The sequence below is a fragment of the Heteronotia binoei genome, chromosome 1, assembly GCF_032191835.1.
Source record: "Heteronotia binoei isolate CCM8104 ecotype False Entrance Well chromosome 1, APGP_CSIRO_Hbin_v1, whole genome shotgun sequence".
Taxonomy (NCBI): Eukaryota; Metazoa; Chordata; class Lepidosauria; order Squamata; family Gekkonidae; genus Heteronotia; species Heteronotia binoei.
The window spans coordinates 228,011,759-228,035,475 of NC_083223.1; the positions used below are offsets into that span (position 1 = coordinate 228,011,759).

General features: G+C 48.8%; 1 protein-coding gene across 1 annotated transcript in view; it reads right to left on the reverse strand.

Moving 5' to 3' along the window:
- The window catches only part of FSHR (follicle stimulating hormone receptor), a 176,347-nt gene that overhangs the window by 59,420 nt on the left and 93,210 nt on the right, over nucleotides 1-23,717 (reverse strand). The window contains exons 3-4 of the mRNA XM_060248918.1: nucleotides 16,534-16,608; nucleotides 13,953-14,027 (exon numbers count right to left, since the gene is read on the reverse strand). Coding sequence (XP_060104901.1) covers nucleotides 13,953-14,027; nucleotides 16,534-16,608 — 150 coding nt within the window. The remainder of the gene's footprint in view (nucleotides 1-13,952; nucleotides 14,028-16,533; nucleotides 16,609-23,717) is intronic.

Sequence of the window (23,717 nt, forward strand, 5' to 3'; positions counted from 1 at the left end):
TAAATCACCAGTGTCTGCACACAGCTGGGTTCTCTCTGCAAGCTTGGTCCACCACTCGTTCTGAATGTCTCGAAGCTTGCGCTGGAGGTTGCTACATGCAGCGCGAAAGGTTGCTTTTTTCCCAGGACAGGAGGGCTGAGCAAGATGTGCTTGGTAGGCAGATCTCTTTTTTGCCAGTAATTCTTGGATCTCTTGATTGTTCTCATCAAACCAGTCAAACCAGTACTGGTACAAAACCATCAAACCAGTACTGGATATCATTGGTGAAACCACACGTAGTGGGAAGACATGAGTTTTCTCCAAGGATCTCAGGGTGGCATACATGGTTCTTCCCTCTTTTAGTACTCCTCAGCACAACCATGTGAGGTAGGTTAGGATATGAGAGAATGACTGCCCCCAGGTAATCTACTGTGTTTAATGGCAACTGAAGATCTGAATATGCATCTCCCCCCACTCCTCGAGTGTGATCACATGAGAGATTTGGCCTGACCTAGCCACATCCCCATCCAGATTTAATGTGCATGCTCACATACATACATCTGCCTCCCAAGTCCCACCTGTCCTTACCTCGTTTTAGGACAGGTTGGGATTGGATTAAATAGCTGCTGGGTATTTCCTGGTAGCAAATCTCTAAAGCATATGTAGGATGAATTTCCCAGCTGTCTGAATGGCCAGGGCACCCAATGCATGTGCCCCACATGCATATGAGCAATCTCCTAGTGCTCCTAGTGCACATGTGCAGCCGGTGCCTCTCCTGGCAGCAGGGGTGAGGGATTGTGTGACTGCCCCGGCATGAATAAAAAAATATTGGCTTTTTCAAAGCTGGGATACTGCCGAGCCAGATTCCTTTTACTAGGTAGGTGCTGCAGGGAGGGGGGGGGGGGAGAAGATGGAAAACTGAAATCAGATAAAATCCCCTACAGAAAATACCTCCCTTGAGGTGAATACTCTATAACACAACCATTCCAGCCCCCCTCCCCCCGCCCCCAAATTCCACAAGCTCACACTGATGCTAAACACCACAAGACTGCATATAACAGGAAAAGGTGGCAACAATGCGCTGCAAACAAAAGGAATGATGTGCTTCAGTGACTGTGTGACTGTTGTCATGGTCCGCCTGCACACACACCCTCCACATTATTCTTCCTTCTCAGCATTCTGGACTGTTTCAGGGCTTTGAGACACCACAGACACAGGGACACATACACACACACATGTGCGGTGGGGGGAATGGAAAACCAATGTCTGTTTCAGCTGCAGGGTGGGTGGGAAGACAGCAAGGGTAAGGAGCACTGTTCTCTCTAAGCTGAGTTAGCATGAGTTAGCTCACAGATTTTTAACCTCCAGCTCACATCTTTTTGTCTTAGCTCAGGAAAAATGGCCCCAGAGCCCAATAATTTATGCAGTAGCTCACAACTTTGATGCCAGTAGCTCACAAAGTAGAATTTTTGCTCACAAGACTCTGCAGCTTAGAGGAAACATTGGTGAGGAGGTGAGTGAAAGCCAAAATTGGGGAGGGGGGCTTCAGAGCAGGGTCTGCCAGACCCAGGTTTTTGCTGTGGAAACTGGCTGGGTGATTTTGGGCCAGTCACAAACTTTCAGCCTAACCTAACTTACAAGGTTGTGCAGATCAAAGTGGGGAGAGGAGAATGATGTAAGCTGCTTTGGTCTCCCCCCTCCCACCAATGTGAAGCAAGATTGGCCTTTTCCTATGTAGAAGCTGCAGGGAGGGGGAAGGCAATGGAAAGCTGAAAGAGGAACAGATAAAGAGGAGATATGGTTGCCAACTCCGGGTTAGGAAATTCATGGAGATTGAAGGGGTGGGGTTTGAGGAGCGATAAGATTTCAGACAGATACAATGCCATTTCCTTCTGGGGAACCACTGTTGCCAATCTCCAGGTGAGGGCTGGAGATAATTCAGAATTACAACTGCTCTCCAGATGACAAACATCAGCTCCCCTTCAGGTGTGGGGGGAATTGCATGCCTTCACTTGGGTGGATGGAAGGCAGCAAGGGTGGGGGGCACTCACCCAGAGCCTTTTTCTAGAGCCCATTGTATTTTCTTCACAACAGGTCTTATTACTAGTTAAACATCAAAGTGCTTGCTGCATTATTACAAGTCAAACAAATGAAAATGCAACCACCCATGCACTTAAAAATTTGCCTCGACTTTGGCCCATCAGGGCTGAAATGCTCAAAAATATTCCAAGAAGTCAATAGCAGTGAACATAAAATCTTAAGAAGAGCCCTTTTGGATCAGAATACAAATGCAGACAGAGCTCAACACTCCTTGGTATTATCTAAGAGAATCCTACAGTTGGAAACAGCTCTACATGGAGATTTGCCCAAAGACATCAGGCCCCATGGACAAAGTTAATACTGCGTAAGGTCATGGCAAAATTGTCTTTGCTCTCCCTCAACCTACCTACATGTCTCTGGTTTGTAAGATAACATTTTATCATTACTATGAACAAAGAGAAAGAAAAAATAATGTGCAAAACCCCCCACTGCATACTGCTGACTCCAACCATTTCTATTTAGCCAGGAAAGAGACTTTGTTGGAACTTTTATCAGCAAAATTGCTCCCACTGTTCTACCTTTGGAATTTTTAAAAAAAATATTTGTGTGGATAAAGATGTGTCAGCTTGTCTTCCCTGTAACTACCTATCCATGGAATGACAGCCAGATGTACAACCAACCAGTGTTCCCTCTAAGCTGAGTTAGTGTGAGCTAGCTCACAGATTTTTAGCCTCTAGCTCACACATTTTTGTCTTAGCTCAGGAAGGATGACCCCAGAGCACAATAATTTATGCAGTAACTCACAACTTTAATGCCAGTAGCTCATAACTTTAATGCCACTAGCTCATAAAGTAGAATTTTTGCTCACAAGGCTCTGCAGTTTAGAGGGAACATTTCAACCAACTGCATAGGTTAAACCCTATGTTAAACTTTTTTTTTAAAAAGCAAACTGTTATTGGCAAGTCAAAAGTGGGTAGCTGTGTTTGTCTGAAGCTGCAGAACTAAGTTTTGAGACCAGTTAAGTTCAGTTGGTTCTTTAAGACCAACAAAGCTTATTCAAGGTATAAGTTTTTGTGTGCACATGAATATGTTTAACAGAGTCTAGGACCAAAAGGAATGTATTTTTCTGGTCTGGGGACAGGGGAGATAACTCTATACAGCCAGTCACCCCACCACAAAGAAGAAGCTGTAAGGTGACCTCCATGCTTGAGAGGAGACAGATGGAGAATAATCACAGGGTCTCAGTTAATTACTCTCAGCATGCCACAATTAAGGATATATTTGCCCACCCATCTCTAATTTTGACATATTTATTTCCTTCAATATGTTTCTCCCTAGAATTAAACCCAAACAAATTATAACCATATAAACTAAGTTTATTATTCCTGTTTATTCACTGAATCTGTTAAACATCTTCATTATGTTGTATGCTAATTTATGCCAATATGTATGGACTGGTGATCTCCATTCTATTGCATCTGAAGAATTGTGCATACACATGAAAGCTGATACTTTGAATAAAACTTTGTTGAACTTAAAGATGCCACTGGTCTCAAACTTTGCAATGTACTGGTCAAGTTTATTAAACACGCGTTTGGGAACCCAGTGTAAGGGGAAGTTCCTTTGGCACAACAAATGAACATAACTGGCTGGCAGAGTCATTGAAAACAGGAGAGAAGGAAGAGGTGGGCAGGCGGTGATCCTTGGTATGAGAACAGAATGACCCAATTCTCCTCTGTAACATGTTTATTTATTTATTTATTTTTCACATTTATATCCCGCCCTCCCTGCCGAAGCAGGCTCAGGGCGGCTAACAACAACATTAAAGTCACAATAAAACAATAAAACCATAAAGCAATAAAAACAATTACAGTAAGATCAATTAAAATTAAAATTGCACTTTAAATACTGAACAATTTTTTAAAACAGTTTGGTGCTAAGTTCCATACCATGATGTTAAGCAGCTCTGCACTTTAGTTGAAGGCCAGACGAAAAAGTGTTGTTTTACAAGCCTTGCAGAATTGGGCAAGGTCCCGCAAGGCTCAAACATCATCAGGGAGTTGGGTCCACCAGTGGGGGGCCGCAATAGAGAAGGCTCGTTCTCTGGTAACCTTCAGTCTCGCCTCCTTTGGCTCAGGGATTTCTAATAGGTTTTGTGATCCAGATCTCAGTACCCTCTGGGGAATACATGGGGAGAGATGGTCCCTAAGGTAGACAGGACCTCGGCCATATAGGGCTTTAAAAGTAATAACCAGCACCTTGTAGTGAATCCGGAATACTATTGGCAGCCAATGCAGTCTCCGCAGCCCTGGCTGCACATGATCCTGAATAGAGAGACCCAGTAACAGCCTGGCTGCAGCATTCTGCACCAGCTGCAGCTTCCGGATTTGAGACATGGGCAGCCCCATGCAGAGGGCATTACAGTAGTCTAGTCTTGAGGTGACTGTAGCATGAATCACTGTTGCTAAGTCGCTGTGCTCTAGGAAGCGTGCCAGCTGTCGTGCCCGCCTAAGATGGAAAAAGGTGGATCTCGCAGTGGCTGCTATCTGGGCCTCCATAGCCAATGTGGGCTCCAGTAGCAACCCCCAAGCTCTTGACTTTAGGTGCCGATATCAGTGGCCCCCCATCAAAGGCTGGTAAAGGGATTTCCCTTCCCAGGCCATCACGGCTCAGACAAAGGACTTCTGTCTTCGTTGGGTTCAGCTTCAGACGACTCAGCCTGAGCCACCCCGCCACAGCTTGTAATGCAGGGGCCAGTTTTTCCGGGGTGGAGGCAGGCTGGCCATCCATCAACAGATAAAGCTGAGTGTTATCCGCATACTGATGGCAACCCAGCCCAAATCTCCTGACAATCTGGGCAAGGGGGCGCATGTAGATATTAAACAACATCGGGGAAAGCACCGCCCCCTGAGGCACCCCACAATTAAGCGGATGCCTCTGGGACGATCGTCCCCCGATCGCCACCCTTTGTCCCCGATCACAGAGAAAGGAGGAAAGCCATTGTAAGGCTAACCCCTAAATCCCTGCATCAGCGAGGTGGTGGACCGGCAACTGATGGTCGACCATGTCGAACACCACTGACAGGTCCAACAACAACAGCACTGCTGACCCGCCTCAATCCAGTTGTCGCTGGAGATCATCTACTAACGCGACCAGCACCGTCTCCGTCCTGTGGCCCGGGTGAAAGCCGGACTGGTGTGGGTCTAGGATGGAAGCATCCTCCAGGAGGCTCTGCAACTGTAATGCTACTGCCCTATCGATAATTTTACCCAAAAAGGGTAAATTTGAGACCGGCCGATAATGCGTCAATTCGGCCGGGTCTAATCTTGGTTTTTTCAAGAGGGGATGGACTATCGCCTCTTTAAGAGGTGTTGGAAAAAGCCCATCCAAGAGGGACTTATTTACGATATCCCGTACAGGATATTGAAGCTCCATCCGGCAAGCTTTAATCAGCCAGGATGGGCAAGGGTCCAAATTGCATGTTGTTGGGCGTACAGTTGCAAGGATTCTGTCAACTTCCTCCAAGCTGATTGTTGCAAAACTGTCTAAAGCTGACCCCCAAAACAGGCACGGAGTCTTGAGTTCATTTACTGTTTCAATTGTGGCAGGGAGGTCATGGTGGAGCAACGAGACTTTATCCGTGAAGAATGTTGCAAAAGTCTCACAGCCTATTTCCAATTCCCTATAGTTTGGTCTGCCTTGTGGCAGAGTTGTAAGAGTCCGAATGATACTAAATAATTGTCCGGGCGTGAATTCGTGGATGCAATCTTGGCCGCAAAGTAAATTTTCTTTGTGGCCTTGACTGCCATCTCATAGGATCTCATATACTCTCTATAAGATGCTCTGGTTGCTTCATTGTGAGTCTGCCGCCATTGACTCCCTAGTCGTCTGAGCCTCCATTTCATCTATCGCAAATCCGCATTATACCACGGTGCCATCTTTTCACGGGGGCAGAGAGGACGCCGAGGAGCAATTTCATCAATGGCCATGGTGAGCTGATTTTGCCATAGCTCAACCATGCCATCGAGTGAGTCGCCAGGGGGCCAGGAATCCCTCAGTTCCCTCTGGAACCATAGTGGGTCCATTAGGTTCCTTGGGTGAGCTAAAATACGCTCGTCACCTAGACAGGTTTGGGATGGCACATCCATGCAGGCCTTCAGGGCATAGTGGTCTGACCATGGCACCGCATCAGCAGTAATTTGGGTCACTGTAACCCCCGACGCAAAGATCAAATGCAGTATGTGCCCGGCCTGGTGAGTGGGTGTGGCTACAAATTGAGAGAGTCCTAGCGTAGCCATGGATGACACTAGGTCCGTGATGGAGGTGGGTAGTTCAACCTGTCCCCACCCCCTGTCTGTCAGGCTCTGTAATGTTTATGACTAATAACTGCAACATACTAACCCTATGGACTTTTGATACTAACCCAAAGATCTTTCTGTCATATAGTTACTGTGCATATCAAAAGAGACAGCCATTGATGTGTAAACATTGTTGATGCTCCCAGGGAACAAAAGAATGCAGCCGTTAAAAGATAGCTTGGCCTCAAGGCAACTTCTCAGGGGAAAGAGATAAGCTGAAGCCCGTGTGAAAGTTTGCACCTCCAACCCCTTGATGTTTTGGGAAAGGGAGCTTTGTTTAGAATTGGCGTCTGGAAGTGGAAGGGCGCAAGCGAGGCACCTTGTGAAACCGCCAAGCTGCCCCAAGTCACATCTGGCTTCTTAAAAAACAAAACTGTTCAAAAGGCATGCACCCATGAGCGTACATGTGCACGCATGCACACACATGTGCACATATGCATGTGCACGTGCATGACTACTGAAAATGTATGGGGGAAAACCCAAGTTGAGAGATGGGAAAGGTGTACAACAGGCATCTGAACATGCCCATGTTGCCCCATGGACAGGATGGGGACAGCTTGTGGGGGAGTGTGTGGAGGCTTCAGAATGGCTCTTTTTGAGTCGGCCCAATTTGGAACGCCTCCTATCTGCCCCACATTGCCCACCTGTCATCAGCCTAGGAATCCCTGAAATCTCTATGGTAAAGTTCATAGAAATTTGGTGGTTCCTGGAGCATCAGCTGTCACTTCTACATTCCAATACAACTTCACCTCCTTGTCTTGCTGTAGTGTCAAGCAAGTGAGCCCCAAGCTGTCTGGCCAGGACGTGCCCTGAACTGTTGCTTGGGCAGTCAGCCAGCAAGTGCCCCTCCACTATTGCCATAGACAATAGCTTAAGGCTGCCTGCAATGTACTGGGAGCTTCAAATGAAGACCCTTTGTTGGAGAGGTTCCTTGCAGCTGCATTCAGATTGGTTGCTCTCGCTGAGCCAGCCAATCAGGTAATATCCATTTGAATGAAGCCTATTGTTTGAGAGACTCCTTTGTAAGCCCAAGCCCCCTCCTCCATCTTTAATTGACTATGCTCATTCTAGCCCTGGTACCAGATTCCCTGGAATCTTAGTTATTATGGGCTATGTATCCTCATAAGCACATGTATCCTGCTACACTGGACTCTCAGCCTTGATCGAGTCCAGTCAATCACAGGGGTTTCAGCTCAATATGGGCATTTATTCTGTGTGAATCTGCATCAGTGTTCCTTGCCAATTTCCAGCCAGCTTTTTGCTTGAGCCCAGTCATGCATGCTCTACAGAGAAGGACTCCAGATCATGCTTCTCTCCTGAACTGCTCAGCTTGCAGATCCTAATTGCATTCCTGTTTCTGAGAGCCATCAAGCATTCTAGAAGCCATATGCCTGTGTTGTCCTGAAACAACAATCTCAAGCCTCTCTGGGCGCCATGAGAGCCAAGCAGGAGCCCCATGAACTCAGGATATGTCTTGAAGGTGCAAATGGGGGACGTCTAGGTGAACCATGGACTTGTGAATTTCGTCTTCTCACCAGGACAAAAGACTTTTACTGCCAGACAGCCAAAGCAGTTACATACACAACACAACTTTAGCCGGGACAAAGACCATCCCCAGCTCCAGAGACCATCCCCATTGTGTTTAGCTCTGGTGTCAACATAGGTTGCGATTTGGCCCACTATTATCCCATCAGGTGTTTTGTTTAAGTAAGTTAAATTCATCAACATCAGTTAGATTCAGGTCAGGTGCTAACAGCAGCTTGAGTATTTTTGGATAATACTTTATTCTAAGGGTGGGTTTAATTATCCATGAATTATGATGGAAACCCCCATGGGAGCAGATGTGACAAACATGTTGTGAGACCTGAATCCTTTGTGAAGAATGCTATTTAAATGAATGTGGAATTAAGCCTGACTATCAAATGAATTCTTATTAAGAGGCAGCTCATCACCCAGCACTGCATATAAATGGAAACTACTGCTAATGGTTTTCTATCTATGGCAGAATGTAGAGTTTAAATGTTCGCTGTGTAGGCTGGAGAGAGAGAGAGAGAGAGAGTGGAGGAAAGAGGGGAAATTACTTTTTTGGCATATCTACAGGATTGGTGAATAGGTGTCCTTTGTCTGATAGTTGCCCAAGTCCTGACCCACAGGTAACAGGGCAATACCCGATACAGAGATAACATGCCCTGATGCCCAAGTCAGATTCATGTAAGCATGAAAGAAGCTTTCTGCCTACATGGTCAACATTAATGTATCTCCATCTATGTCACAATACCCGTCCAGGTCCCACAATTTGTTGGAAAGGATATTTTGATACATATCATTGCTCAGGGGTACATATAGTCATATATTTAGGAGAGTTTCTTATTGGCTATTTTTGCTGTGCTTTCTCATCCTGATGTTAATGTACCCCCACTCAAAGTTCTTTTTTTGTCTGCCATGCTGTTTAATATTTAGAAGAAGATATTGGATTTTTACCCTGCCCTTCATTCGGAATATCAGAGTAGTTTACATACTCCTTTCCCTTCCCCTCCCCACAACAGACACCCTGTGAGGTAGGTGGGGTTGAGAGAGCTCTTTCAAGGACTGCTCTTGAGAGAGCAGCTCTGAGAGAACTTGTGACTGACCCAAGATCACACCAGCAGCTGCACGTGGAGGAGTGGGAAATCAAACCCAATCCTCCCAGATTAGAACCCATGCTCTTAAGCACTACATCAAACTGACTCTCACAAGTCTACATGACACCTCTGTCTGAAATCAAAGGGGGGATTTTGGTGACATTAGTACATGTTACCAAGCTTTTCTTCTCCTTTTCATCAGGTCAGATCATGTTCTGAACAGATATCTGGAGATGGCAATGAATAGTTAAAAAACTGAAACTCAATTCTAAACAAACAAAGTTACTGTTAGGTACAAGGAATGAGCTACTGGCAAGGACACCGACAAAATCTGCCTCTGCCAAATGTCTCCCCCAGATCTGAGGATTCTGTGTTAGTGGAAATACATACCGGAATAAAACTCATAACATTAGAATCCAGGGTTATTCCAGAGTTAAGATTTTGGAATGCATGCAGAAAAAGAAATACAAATAAAAATATAATAAACTAAGTTGTGTGCCAACAATGTAAACAAACAAACAAACAAAAGATTCTAGATCACAAGGTTTGCAGTGCAATCCTAAGCAGAGATAACCCTTATAATGCCATTGAAATCAATGGGTTTAGAGAGTATAACTCTTTCTAGTATTGCAATGCCAGTGTTCTATGGGGAGAGGGGGCATCTACTTTTTATGTTGCAGAAGAACACAACTGAATTCTTATGTAACACACAAACAAGATAATAAAAGTGTTTTAAAGATGTTTTGGGCTCCCAAAGGTCTACTTTGAGTGGGCTTCTATTATTCTTGTTCTGTTTCTAACATAAAACCAAAGGGAAAAAAGAAGAAAATCCTTGAACGCTAGTCCTTTTTGAGTAAAAAAAAATAAATTCAAATGCTTATGTTTTTTAGCACACAAAGGGTTAGTTTTGAAGGGTTTCTTTTTTATACAGCACAGGAGAGTGGCTGTCTTTGTGTTTTTGTGGAAAGGCAATACAAATAAATAAAATATTTTTTTTCAAGGAAGCCATTGGTTTAATTTTAAAAGTGTATTTCTAAATCTCTAAGCTATACACATTTTTCCTCCTTTTGCACAAAGTCCATTCTGTGATTCTCCTTTGTTCTTGGAAGTCAACTGGAGCCAGAGAATAATAATGGAACAGAATTAAAAGAATCTGTATATCCCTAGTTATCAAGCTATGCATGATGGGAAAGCACTCCCCCAAAGAATCAAGTTGGCAGCTCTGCAGTGGTGAAGGTCTCACTTCATCTCTGGCTGTTCAAGTGGCATCTTTACCTTGAAGAGCTGCGCCCCCTCCTGGAGCAGTATGACTTTGCAACAGTTAGCTAAGTTCTGGTCAGATGGGCTTGGTCAAGCACGCTGTATCCAAAGCTGCCTTTGAAAGCCACTCAGATTCTCAAACAGGTTCAAAATGCTAAAGCAACAGTGCTAACTGGAATAAGCCGCAAGTGGTCCCTAGGCTATTTCCATATACAATTCAAAATGTTGCATTTGATGCACAGTCCTAAAAGGGCTTTGGCCTAAGGATCTGAAGAACTGCCTTTTCCCTTATGAACCTGTCTTTCTTCCTTTATCTCTCTGTCTTCTGTTGTAAGATGGGCAGTGATCAGAGATCAGGCCTATTTATTTTCTAGCACCATACCCTTGAGAGGTCTATCAGGTTCTCTCAGGGCCGTCCCTGCCACTAGGCAAATTAGGTGGTTGCCTAGGGCACTAGCCCTCAGGGGCACTGAACTGAGTTCCACTTATGTGACTTGGCCTTTTGCCCCAGAGGGCTGCAGGGCTCCAGAGCCGGTGATGCAACAAAGGGAGCTGTGCCGGCCTGTCTCTGCCCAGACCACATGCGCACCACCCACCTGCCCCTCAGCCCTGGCCTCACTCCGGCACTCCTCCTTCTTACCTGGCCATTCTGGAGCTGGCTGGGAAAAGAGCACAGCCCAGGCTCCTCCTTCATTGGCTGAGCTCCATCAGCTGCACCCCAGGCCTGGACTGCTGCCACGGCCCCTGGCAGCACTCCCCAGGTGGGTGCTGCTGGCTGAACTCTCTGCCCTTGTCCTCCTCCGTTCCCTGCTTGGCCACGGGGCAGCTGGGCTGCTATGCGCAGCTCCTCCCATGGTGGGTAAGGCACACCCCTCGCCACCCCAGCAGCAGTGCCCCACCACCCAAGAAGCAGTGCCTGCCCACAGCCATGGGTGCTGCCGCTCACCCAGCCACCTTGGTGGCCAGCCTTCTTCTGGTGAGTTGGGGTCAGGCTGGGGAAGGGGCTGTCTGCATTATCAGAGTATAGCTGCAATCCTGAAGACCCCTTAAAAATTGTGCCCTGGCCCTTTCTGCCAAGTTGAGGGTCCCAAAGGATGGCCTCTACCTGAACCTCCCTCAGTGGAGTTCAAGAGCTTGTGTAGGATTGAAAGGTGGGGGTGGGGAGCCATTGCGTGGCCAGTTTAAAATACAAGTCTCTGGTAGAAATTGGTTGCCATTGAGGATCTGAGACCCTGTCCTTAAATGTTGGACATTCCTAGTATGGGGAATCCAATCTGCACACACTTCTGCACCCCCTTACCCCTCAAAAAAACCCTGCTGCTTTCTAAGGGCTTGGTTGAATGCAGTGCAGTGATCCGTTCTTCCAGGCTAGCTATGTTGGGCTCCAAAAACCTAGCCAAAATTCCCTTGCTGCAACCAAACTCCCTCCTTTTAAAAACATCTGGCTAGGCAGATGCCCTGGGATCAGAGAAAAGCTCACAGACCCTAGAAAACTAAAAAAAAAAAAAAAGTTTGTGGAATGCCATTGGCTGAGGAAAGAGGAGTGGAATGTCTTTCCCGACTGAGGGAAAATAATATCTGGGTGATAATGGGGAGGGAGTTGATCTTAGCAGCATTTGGGGTTCAGATTTTTTTTTTGTAAAGGTGCTTCAGGAAAGTGCAGACAGCCATCCAGTGCATGCATGTTTGATACACCAAAGCACAGCTGATTTATATATTTGCATGTGAGCTTTCACTGGGGAGCTTGAAGATTATTATAGTCCTGGTGAATCAGAGGCCGGGTTAGCCTGTGGGCATGAAACTCCTGAGGTCATTTTGCAAGCTTAATGGCTGGCCAAGCTTTTGAACCCAGGATTATACAAAATGATCTGTGATTTGTGTGCTAAGACTGTTTTCTGTTTGAGAAAGAAATGAAGGATTGTTGTATTACTTGTTCTCACAGTTATTTTTTAAAAGTAGCAATTTCAAGTTGGTTTCTTTTGGGGGGTTGGGTGTGTGCACATGTACACCTGGCAGTCAACCTCTGGTGACTGACCTCTACTGGGAGCCTGGAGGATACTCAGAAAGGTGGCTGAATAGAGCCTGCCCTCCCAACTTTGTTATTCCAAGGAGGTCTCCCATCCAAATACTTGCCGGAGTTGGCCCTGCTCAGCTTCCGAGATCTGACAAGATCAGGCTCGCCGGGGCTATCCAGGTCAGGGAGCAATTTCAAGTTCTGAGCTTTTCATTTCCCCCACAATTCATCTGTTTTTGAAAACTGGTTCTCAGTGCAGCGGCAGGCAGAAGTTAGCCTTGCCTAGGGTGCCAGATAGTCTAGGGCTGGCCCTGGGTGCTCTTGCAAATACCTTTTTATCTTCTGATCCCTTGGCATAACTCCTCATTTGGGCTTAGCTGCTTTGTTCTAACCAACTGTTATTCTGTTTCCATTTTTTAAAAATGTTAAAAATCTTGCAATTAAATTTTGTGAGCTGTTTTGAGCATTTTCTTGGAAAAATGGGATATAAGTAGTTCAGTACATACACACATACTGTTGTTGTCCATCCCCTGTAGAAAACTAATGGAGTCACTGTGGTGTAGAGGTGAGCATGTCAGATTAGTATTCAGGAGACCCTGGTCCAGATCTCCATTCAGCCAAAACACTTCCCAGGTGACTCTGTGCTAATCACTCACACCCCAGATGGGGTTGTTATGAGGAGGAAAGAACCATGTATGTTACTACAAGCTTTCTGGGAAAAGGGTGGAGAAGCTGCAATAGATAGATGATAAATAAAGGCAGACCAGAGGTTCACTCTAGCATAGACGAAGACATGTACATGGGGCTCAAAGAACTAAACAGAAGAGTAGATTCCATGATCCATGGATAGTCCTTTTTCCCCCAGGAAAAAATTATTTGTGGGTCATGGAATAGCCACTCCAGTCACAAGGGTGCAGTAAAGAGTAGGAAGGGGGAGAAATCACCTTCTCCTCTGTGTTCTATCAATGGAGGTGCACTAAGAGAAGAGGCAGAGGGCAATTTTATCTCCATTCCTCGCTGTAGCCTCGTGACCTGTGGCTATTAACATGGGACCTGAGAATCATAAATATTTTTGGTGTCAGAATGGTCTGTTGAAGGTAGGGCAACGTGGGAAATATCCTCAACTATCAGCACCTTCCACTGGCAAATCATAGGACTCAATTCAGACTGTTAAAAAGCAAAAAAGGTACTTAAAAAGTGGCTTCTTCCTGACATGGGGGAAGGATTGTCTTATCATCACTGTTTAAAAACACTGCTACATTTGTTTTTAGTGATAGGTATTCTTTGTAATTCTGAGTTCTGCTCACAGAATCCATTCAAACCAATACCAAATGCTTTAAAACTAACAACACAAGATACTTGCAGGGAAGGTGAAGGAGGACAAAATGTGTTATGAGATGTCATCAGCAAAACCCAAGAGGATCCCATCAGATTCATACAAACACTGCTCAGTGCACTCCCAGCATCACTGGAATTGCTAGTTGCTGGATTTACAAATCACATTTTCACAACAAAATAGCACTAGAAAAACAGGCTACATCCTCATTTAAATTGCAATCTTAAGGGACGACAACAACAGTAATTGTGCAACATGTGCAATTATTGTGTTCCCCATCAAGACTGTGTGAAAAGACCTGTTACAAGGAGTAATGATACAACAACAAAGTCTCAGATACTTACAGGTACTTGAGGCTGGGGAGATTCTGGAAGGCATTTTGCTCAATAATTTCAAGATTGACTGCCTTCTCAATTTTTCTGCAAAAAAAAATTCAAAAACGCTCATTGAAACTGGAACTGTTAAGGACTAGAGTTTTTGTTTTCAGTTCTTTTCTAGTAATGGCTAGTATGGAATTTAATTTTTTCACAATTGCCACACACTGAGTTAATGGTTTTCTTCAGGTGTCCACCCTGATACCCAGATCTTTTTCTTGGTTAGTGACCTAACATAGTACTGAATTGAACAGAGGTGATAAGAATTGAGGCTTTAGCACAACTAGGCAAATTTAAAACTAATAAGTCTCTGAGTCCAGATGCTGTACTACCAACGATCCTTAGGGAGCCCAGATATGAAGCTGCTGATCTTCTAACTAGTATATGTATAGGACCTCTTTTTTATAATAAGCATAGCATCTGCTACTTTCCAGTCCTCCAGTATGGAGGCTGATTTTGGCTACAACCTAAGTTGTAGTCAAAATCAGCCTCCGTACTGGAGGACTGGAAAGTAGTAGATGCTATGCTTATTATAAAAAAGAGGCCCAGAGATTCAGGAAGTTACAGGTCAGTTAGCCTAATATCTGTTCTGGAAAAATTAGTAGAAACTGCTGCTAAAGACAGAATTATTAAACCATCGACTGCGGGGTGACATGATAGAGGTTTACAAGATAATGCATGGGATGGAGAAAGTAGAGAAAGAAGTACTTTTCTTCCTTTCTCACAATACAAGAACTCGTGGGCATTCGATGAAATTGCTGAGCAGACAGGTTAAAACGGATAAAAGGAAGTACTTCTTCACCCAAAGGGTGATTAACATGTGGAATTCACTGCCACAGGAGGTGGTGGCGGCCACAAGTATAGCCACCTTCAAGAAGGGTTTAGATAAAAATATGGAGCACAGGTCCATCAGTGGCTATTAGCCACAGTGTATGTGTGTATATAAATTTTTTTTGCCACTGTGTGACACAGAGTGTTGGACTTGATGGGCCGTTGGCCTGATCCAACATGGCTTCTCTTATGTTCTTATGTTCTAAAGCCTGCTGTGGGTAAATCAGCTTGGCTTCTGAAAAAGAAAGCCCTGCTGTAACAGCCTCTAGGAATTCTTTGAGAAAGTTATTAAGCAAGTGGTCCAGTAGATATTGTATATTTAGACTTCCGAAGTTTTCTGACAAGATATCTCACCAAAGTTTTCTAAGTAAGCTTAGCTACCATGGGACACAACACAGGCCCTTTTATGTACTAGAAATTTGTTTTTGAAAACTGACAGGAATCTGTGAGTAGAAATAAATGGACAATTTTCACAATGAAGGGAAATGAGCAGTCAGACCCCACAAGAATCAGTTTTGGCACCAGTGTTATTATTTATCAATGATTTGGAATTGGGAGTAAGTGGTGTAGTGGCCAAGTTTTTTTCAGGATGGCAAAACCCAAGGTAGATTGTTAAAAGTTCCTGGAGTTGTCTAAGTTGGGTGAATGGGCAACAAGAGGGTCCCACTCCCATCAGATTCATACAATCACTTCTCAGTGCTTTCCCAACCTCATTAAGTTCAACATAGGTAAGCATAAGGTGATGCACACTGGAACAAAAATCCTAATTTCAAATATATGCTGATGTAATCTGAACTGGCAGAGACAGAAAGGGAAAGAAATTTTGGAGTTGTGCTGGACAATTCAGTGGAAATGCCAGTTTAGTGTGTTGGTGATCATTAGGAATGTGATTAAAAATAAGATAGCCAATATTGTAATGGTTTTGTATGGATTTATGGTATCATTTGGAATATTGCTTACAGTTCTGTTTGCCATATCTTTAAAAAGATATTACAGATCTGGAAAAAGTGAAGAGATCAACCAAGATGATTAAAGGGTCAGCACACCTTTTGTGTGACAAAAGGCTAAGACAGTGGATTAAGAGTTTTTTCCCTTTTACATGGCCACCAATGAAGTTGTTAGACAATAAATTCAGAAAAGATAAAGTGAACTGCTTCTTTACTCAATGAATAATTACAGTGTGGAATTCACTACCAGAGAATGAAGTGATAGCCATGTAGACATATGGCTTTAAAGGGGGTGACACAGATTAATGGAGGATACTTCCATCAGTGGCTATTAACCCTTGTGATTAAAGGGAGCCTTCACATTCAAAGACAATAAACCTCTGAATAAGCCCTGTTTGTTGGCCCACTAGGGCAACTGGTTAGCCACTCTGTGAAACAAGATACTGGACCCAGATGGACCACTGATCTGATTCTGCAGGGCTCTTCTTCTGTTCACCAATGGTGCAGATCCCATCACTTTAGTTGACATGAGGTTGCCCAATGTGCATCAGTTACAGTGATTTACATGGGATCTCATTTGCCACTGCAATGGAAAAAAATTAGCACAAGAAAAGATAAACTGGTGCGAAAAGTCATACAATTGCTTTTTTGCACAAGTGAGAAATTAAAGTAAATCAAAGTGGGGATATTTATATCAAACCAGACACCTTGGGAAATTCGGCCTCATCCTTACTTATAGCATCTCTACCCTCTTTTCGTATTTATTTACTCACATTTCCAGGAGACTGGGAAGGTTGCAGAACACATTCGATTCTATCTTTTGCAAGACATCATTCTGAGAGATTTCTCTGTCAAGAAAATGGAAAGATAAGCCCAAATGACCTCTGCATTTGTCGAAAATGCCAATAGTACAAACACATGCGAAATGCCAGCTTCAAAGAGTTCACTAATTCTGAACTGACAACCATTAAAACACAACATTGGCTTAAAAATAAAGGAAGAGTGTTTGTGAGAACCAGTAGCAGAAATAAGGAGGGGAAGGTGTTATTGTACTTTAGGCCCCTAGTTTACACACACAATAGAATGAGGAGGTGACAGAAATCTAAGGTAATTCAGTCCCCCCGGCTGCGCCGCAATCGCGGCTGTGGCCGAGGGCCGCGTTTGCCTCCCCGGATGGAGACGAGGCTAACGGCCTTTCCCGGCCATCTGGGGATTCGGGGTGGGCAAGGAGCTTCATAAGCCCCAGCCCCGCCCCTGAGCACGCAGTTGCTCAGAGCTTCTCAGTTGGGGAAGGACGCCTCGAGCAATCCTCCTGGAGGCCCAGGAGCATTGCAGGCGGCGAGAGAAGAGCAGCGGTGGCTCTGGCGTGAAGGCGGCATTTGTGGCGAGGGATCCCGGCTGGCGTTTGGCTTCCTGGCGGCGCAACGGCAGCAGTCAAGGTGGCCGGTGTTTTTGTGGGGGTGTGTGGTTCTTGATCGGGCAGCAAGTGCAGCGCAGCCTTCCCCCCCTTCCCTTATAATTCCTCCTGGTTGCAGCTTCCTGCTGGTGGCTCGACGGTGGTCAACACTCAGCGGTTGGGTGTATTCCTGGTTGGGGGGAAGGCGCAGCACGGCTTTTGCTCACTCCTTCCCCCCCCTCGCCCACCTCCCTGGGTCTCCTCTTAGGAGCGATCAGCAAACCCTGGGAGGCAGTGTGCCTTCATAAACTCTTGCCATATTTAAGGGACCCCCCCCCACCCCGGTTGGTTCGTGTTATGTACCAGTCTGGGAGACGCGCGTAGGGCAACATAGTTTATTGCATGGTACAAACACGAGGTAAGAGAGAGAACACGCGGGCCGGGTCCCGCATATATACAGATCCGGAACTATTCACCCTGCTGGCCAGTCCAATGCTGGCCAGCCATATTTCCCGCCACTCGCTGTGATTGGCGGATGACCAGCACTCTTCGCGGAGGCATCGGGTTGTCACCTTTGCCTCCGCGGCTTTAGCGGACTAACGCTTTATCGATGGTACGTCATAACGAAATGGTTGTGCTGTCTGGAATGATGGCATTCTACGAACGCCATACACTACACCCCTCCCCCCTCAGTTAGTAACATAGTCCTGTAGGTAGGTGGGAGGCCGGCGCTCTCGAGTCGAACGTCGTGGGGTGGCTTGCGGAGTCGTGATGACTTCGGGCCCCGGCGTCTCCTCGGGAGCCTGAGCATCCGAGGGTTGCGGGGCGAGTTCGGGGGCTTGGTTGGCTTCTGTAGGAGGCGGCAGCGACATGGATGGCGGCGGGGTTGTGGTAGGCTCCTCGGGTTGGGCTGCCCCTCTTGTTTCTGTGGGTGCTTCGGGTAGGGTCCTGCGGCGCATCTGGTCGATGTGCCGGCGTAGGATCTGGCCCCCCTCAGTGGATACTTCATAGTGACGGGAGCCCACGACCCGTAGCACCCGCCCAGCCACCCATTCGGGTCCCGCGGCGTAGTTGCGGGCGAACACTGGATCCCCGGCAAAGAACCCCCTGGCTGCCTCGCGGACCTCGGGGGACCCTCGTGTGTCAGCGGCCCGGTCGGGGTGCAGCCTGTCCAGCCTTGTGGTGAGCTTGCGCCCCATGAGGAGCTCAGCTGGACTGACCCCTGTGGCTGGGTTTGGGATGACCCTGTTGTCAAAAAGGAATGCGGCCAGCCTGTGATCCCAGTCGCCCTGCACGATCCTGCCCAGGGCCTCTTTGGTAGTGCGGACCATCCGCTCGGCCTGGCCGTTGGTGGCGGGGTGAAAGGGGGCCGACCTGATGTGCCTTATGAGGTACCTCTGAAGGAAAGCCTGAAACTCTCCCGAGGTGAAGGCGGCCCCGTTGTCCGAGACCAGGGTGTCTGGGATGCCGTGGGTGCATAGGACCCGGCGCAGGGCTCGGATGGCGGCTGCCGAGGAGGTGGATGCTACAGGGAGGACCTCTAACCATTTTGTGTATGCATCCACGATTATAAGGAATATCTGCCCCTGGAACGGCCCCGCGAAGTCTATGTGGAGCCTGGACCAGGGTTTCCTAGTGGTTTCCCACCTTGTGGCCGGGGCGCTGGGTGGGTCCGGCCGCGATTCCTGGCACGCACTGCATCTCCGGACCCAGTCCTCTATTTCTCCATCCATTCCCGGCCACCACACATAGCTCCTGGCTAGGGCCTTCATCCTCACCATGCCCGGGTGCGTTTCATGTAGTGATGCTAGGACCCTTTTCTGAAGGGGAGGGGGAACCACCACCCGGCTCCCCCATAGCAGGCACCCCTTGTGGGCTGCGAGTTCCTCCCGCCTCATTTTGTACGGTTTGAACTCTCCCCCCAGGTCCCTCTCTGGCCACCCCCTCACCACCCAGTCGAGCACCCTCGCTAGGGTTTTGTCTTTCCCTGTGGCCTTTGCCACTTCGGCAGCGTGTATGGGCTGGTCAGGGAGTGCCTCTATTGACATCACCTGGTGGGCTGGTGCTGGGTCGGGCCCCGTGTCCGGCAGTGGTAAACGACTGAGGGCATCGGCGTGGCCCATTGCCTTGCCCGCCCTGTGTACCAGTGTGTAGGTGTATGAATTTAAGAATTGGTTCCATCTCAGCACCCTCTGAGACAGGATTTGGGGGGGTTTGCCGGTCGGGGGCTAGCAGACCCAAGAGAGGCTTGTGGTCGGTCGCTATCGTGAACTTGCGACCATACAAATAATCGTTAAATTTGTGAACCCCCGCTACGATCGCCAGGGCTTCCTTATCTATTTGAGCGTAATTACGCTCCGCTGACGTTAAGGTGCGGGAATAGTAGGCGACCGGTACCTCCCGGCCGTCCGATAGTTGGTGCCCCAGAACAGCGCCCACCCCGTACGGCGATGCATCGCATGCCAGAATGACTGGAAGGCGCTCATCGAAGTGGTGAAGCACCGCGTTAGAGACCAGGACGTCCTTCACTGCCTGGAACGCAGCGGCTTGCTTCTTCCCCCACACCCAAGGAGCTTTTTTGTCCAGTAACCGGTGTAGGGGTTCCGCGATGGCCGCTTTGTGGGGTATGAACGTGTGATAAAAGTTGAGCACCCCCAGGAAGCTCTGTAGCTCCGCTTTACTCGTGGGGGCTGGGGCTTGTACGATGGCCCTGGTTTTCTCCTCGGTCGGGTGGATTCCCTCTGCGTCCACGGCGAATCCTAGGAACTCCACCCGCGGTACCCCCAGCAAACACTTCTCCCTCTTCACCTTGAGTCCAGCGGTTTGGAAACGACGGAGCACCTCCCTGAGACGGTTGCTGAACTCCTCAGGGTTCGGGGCGGCGATTAAAACGTCGTCGAAAAAGGGCTGGACTCCTGGGATCCCTTTGAGGAGAGCGTCCATTATACTCTGGAAGATCCCCGGAGCTACGCTGACCCCAAACTGTAGCCGGTTCACCTTGAACGCCCCCCTATGGGTCACAATCGTCTGTGCCTCGGCCGTTTTGGCGTCCACCGGAAGCTGCTGGTAGGCTTGTGCCAAGTCCAGCTTCCCGAAAATTTTGGACCCCGCAAGGGCGGCCAGGACGTGGCTAACAACCGGCACTGGGTAGGGGTTATCCTGGAGCGCCTTGTTGATTGTGCACTTGTAGTCGGCACAAATCCTCACGTCCCCATTCGGTTTAACCGGAGTCACTATGGGGGTTTCCCACATGGCGTAATCGACCGGCTCTAGGACCCCTTGTGCTACTAGGCGGTCCAGCTCAGCCTCGATTTTAGGTTTTAGGGTGAAGGGGACTCTCCTTGCCTTAAGCCGGGTTGGTCTGACCGTGGGGTCGAGCGGCAGGGAGATGGCCGGGCCCTTGTAGCTACCCAACGACCCGTCAAAAACCTCTGGGAATTCTCGGCACACCTCCCCGAACCCCCCGGCCATGGTCGTTTGTGACACCTCAACTCTGATTCCTAAGGGGCCGAACCACGTGAGGCCCAACAGGGTCGCCAGTGGTCGCTTGACTACCAGGATATCTAGCGGGCCTCTGAAAGACCCTCGCTCCACGCGCACCCTCGCCCACCCCGCGATCTGGACCGGGTTTTTCTGGAAGTCCCGCAGTACAAAGTCGGCCGACCGTAGCTGTCTCTTGTAGCCGGGGTGTAACCGCCTCAGGGTCTCCTCCGCAATTATGGAGATGGAGGAGCCCGAGTCCACCTCCATGAGGCAGGGGGCCCCCTCTATGCGGACCGACACCTTAATCTTGTTGGGGGTGGCCAGGGGCAGGTTCAGTACCTGTAGCGTGGTGGAGGCCGTGGAGTGGAACTCAGCGGCCTCGTGGTGCGTGGTTGGCCGCGGGCGGTGGGGCTTGGCTCGGCAAGCCCGCGCTATGTGACCGGTCTTCCCGCAGCTCCTGCAGTCCCAGGTCCTGTACTTGCAGTCCCGCCGGTCGTGGGGGTCGCCGCAACTGGCGCAGTTCGCTCCTTCGTTGTTGCGTTGGTTCGATCTTTCGTTCGCCCGGGGCCGCGGTGGGGCTCGGGAGGCTGGTCTTGCCGAGCGGTGCATCTGGAGCGCTTCTCCTTCGTCCGGGTGATGGGGGTCCAGCTCCTCGTGGTGGACGGCTTCCGACTTGGCCCTGGAGAACGTCCGGGAGGCGCGCTCGAAGGCCACGGCCTCGCTGAAGGCGCCCTGAAGCGTGAGCTCTTCCTTTGCGAAGAGCTTTTGCTGGAGCCTCTCGTCGCGGAGGCCCCAAGCGAACCGGTCGGCCAAGGTCTCTTCCAAATTCGGGAAGTTGCAGCTTCCGGCGATCTGGCGCAGGGCGGCCAGGTAGTCTGCAGCGGATTCTCCCTGGGCCTGGTCCCTCTTGTGGAAGAGGAACCGTCGGGCCACCCGCGACGGCTGCGGCAGGAAATGGCCCGTGAGGAGGCGGACGACCTCCGTGTACGTTTTCTCCGTGAGGCGGGCGGGCGCCGAGAGACCCTTTGCGATCTCAAAGGTGGCGGCCCCGCAGACGCTCAGGAGCACGTCCCGCTTCATGCCGTCCTCGGTTACTCGATTCGCCCTCAGGTAGCAATCGACTCTCTCCGAATAGGATTCCCATCCCTCGGGCTTCGTGTGGTCGAAAGCTTCGATGTGACCGGTGTTCCCGCTGGTACTGGTCATGGCGGCGGTCGTTGCGAAGTAGCGATACAGCGATGAAGCGATGGGACGACGAGTTGCCCGGGCGTCTCCTTCGTAGCCCTTGTCGAAGGACTAAAATCCCACCTTCGTCGCCACTGTTATGTACCAGTCTGGGAGACGCGCGTAGGGCAACATAGTTTATTGCATGGTACAAACACGAGGTAAGAGAGAGAACACGCGGGCCGGGTCCCGCATATATACAGATCCGGAACTATTCACCCTGCTGGCCAGTCCAATGCTGGCCAGCCATATTTCCCGCCACTCGCTGTGATTGGCGGATGACCAGCGCTCTTCGCGGAGGCATCGGGTTGTCACCTTTGCCTCCGCGGCTTTAGCGGACTAACGCTTTATCGATGGTACGTCATAACGAGATGGTTGCGCTGTCTGGAATGATGGCGTTCTACGAACGCCATACACTACAGTTCGAGATGGGGCTGAAGGAGGGGCAAGGCCTGCCCAAGGGTAAGCAGCCCCTTAGGACGTCTGCTATGTGGGCCAGACCTGACCCTCCCCACAACCAGTAGAGGAGGACAAAGAGGCAATTACCAGACAGGCCACCATTGATCAGTTGGTAGCCTTAGAGCAGGACAGGGGCCTGGGCGGAGGGCCTTCTACATTGGAAAGGGGTTGAAAGGCCGCCAGAACTTCAACCAGGGTGTTTGAAAAGGAGGTACTGGCCAGGCTTTCTGCTCTATAGGGAAAGGCTGCATGACAGAACCAGGGCACCAAGGAGCAGCAGGATGAGAAGGAAGAAGATCTGCTCCCAGTTGAAGAGGCCATTCCCCAGGACGCAGGGCCCAGTGTGGGCAAAGCAGGAGCCTCCCCTGTAGCTTTGATGGTGGTGCCAGTTGAGTTTGAAGGTAGGTGCGGGGCTGCGCCAAGTGGGATGTGGCCATTGGCAACCTGCTTATGTGAGCCTGCCGGGCTCCCAGGGCTTGGGCGTGGCTCAGGGGGTGAGTGGAGTGCTGTGGCGGCTACATGGCAGGGGCTAAGGCAGTGGCCCCCATGGAGCCACAATCAGGTACCCGTGCAAGCTGGACCTCAGGGCCTCGCTCCTGACACTTTGATCCAGCAGGCACTGACTGGATCGTTGCCCTGGGGGCAGTTTCATCAAACACAATGGCCTCAGGCCTGGCCCTGCAACTAGTGGGGGCAGTTTCCTCAAACACAATAACCTCAGACCTGGCCCTGCAACTAGTGGGGGCCATGGGGGTTCACCCTGGCTTCTTATGGGACCATCCGTTTCCAGTATCACCCTTTTGGTGACACTGTTATGCCACTGGGTGACCACCTTACGGTGGCCACGCACAAAAAGATATTAAGGGGCGAGTATGTGGATGCCTTTAGCCTTCCCTATCGTGAGTTGGAGAAGAAAGACAAGGAGGAACTCGATGAGAAGGATAAAGAAAAGCTGAAATGGAGGAAGGTCGATAGGACATGAGCTAATTGGCTGCCTGGGTTTTTAATATACGCCGGTGTTATAGCACGTGCCCAGCCTTTATGGGCTGCACCGTTATTTCAGTATTGTGACATTATTTATAAGGTGTACATGGACTTCTCAGGTGCTGCGTGGCTGCAGTATGACGAGGAGTTTTGAATGAGGGCAACCCTTAATCCCAACATTCCTTGGGACCAAATCAACCAGCAGCTGTGGCTGCAGTTGATGTCTCCTGCTAAGCCCAATGCAGGTGATAGGTCTGATAGTGGCCACCTAATTAGCAAGCAGGCGAACACGCAGGGACTCCACATGTCAGCAGGGCAGTCGATTCAACCCTGACTGCTCTGCTGGGAGTATACTTCCCAAGGCGTCTGCACGAGGAAGGCCTGTAAATTCAAACCTGAATGCCCACTGTG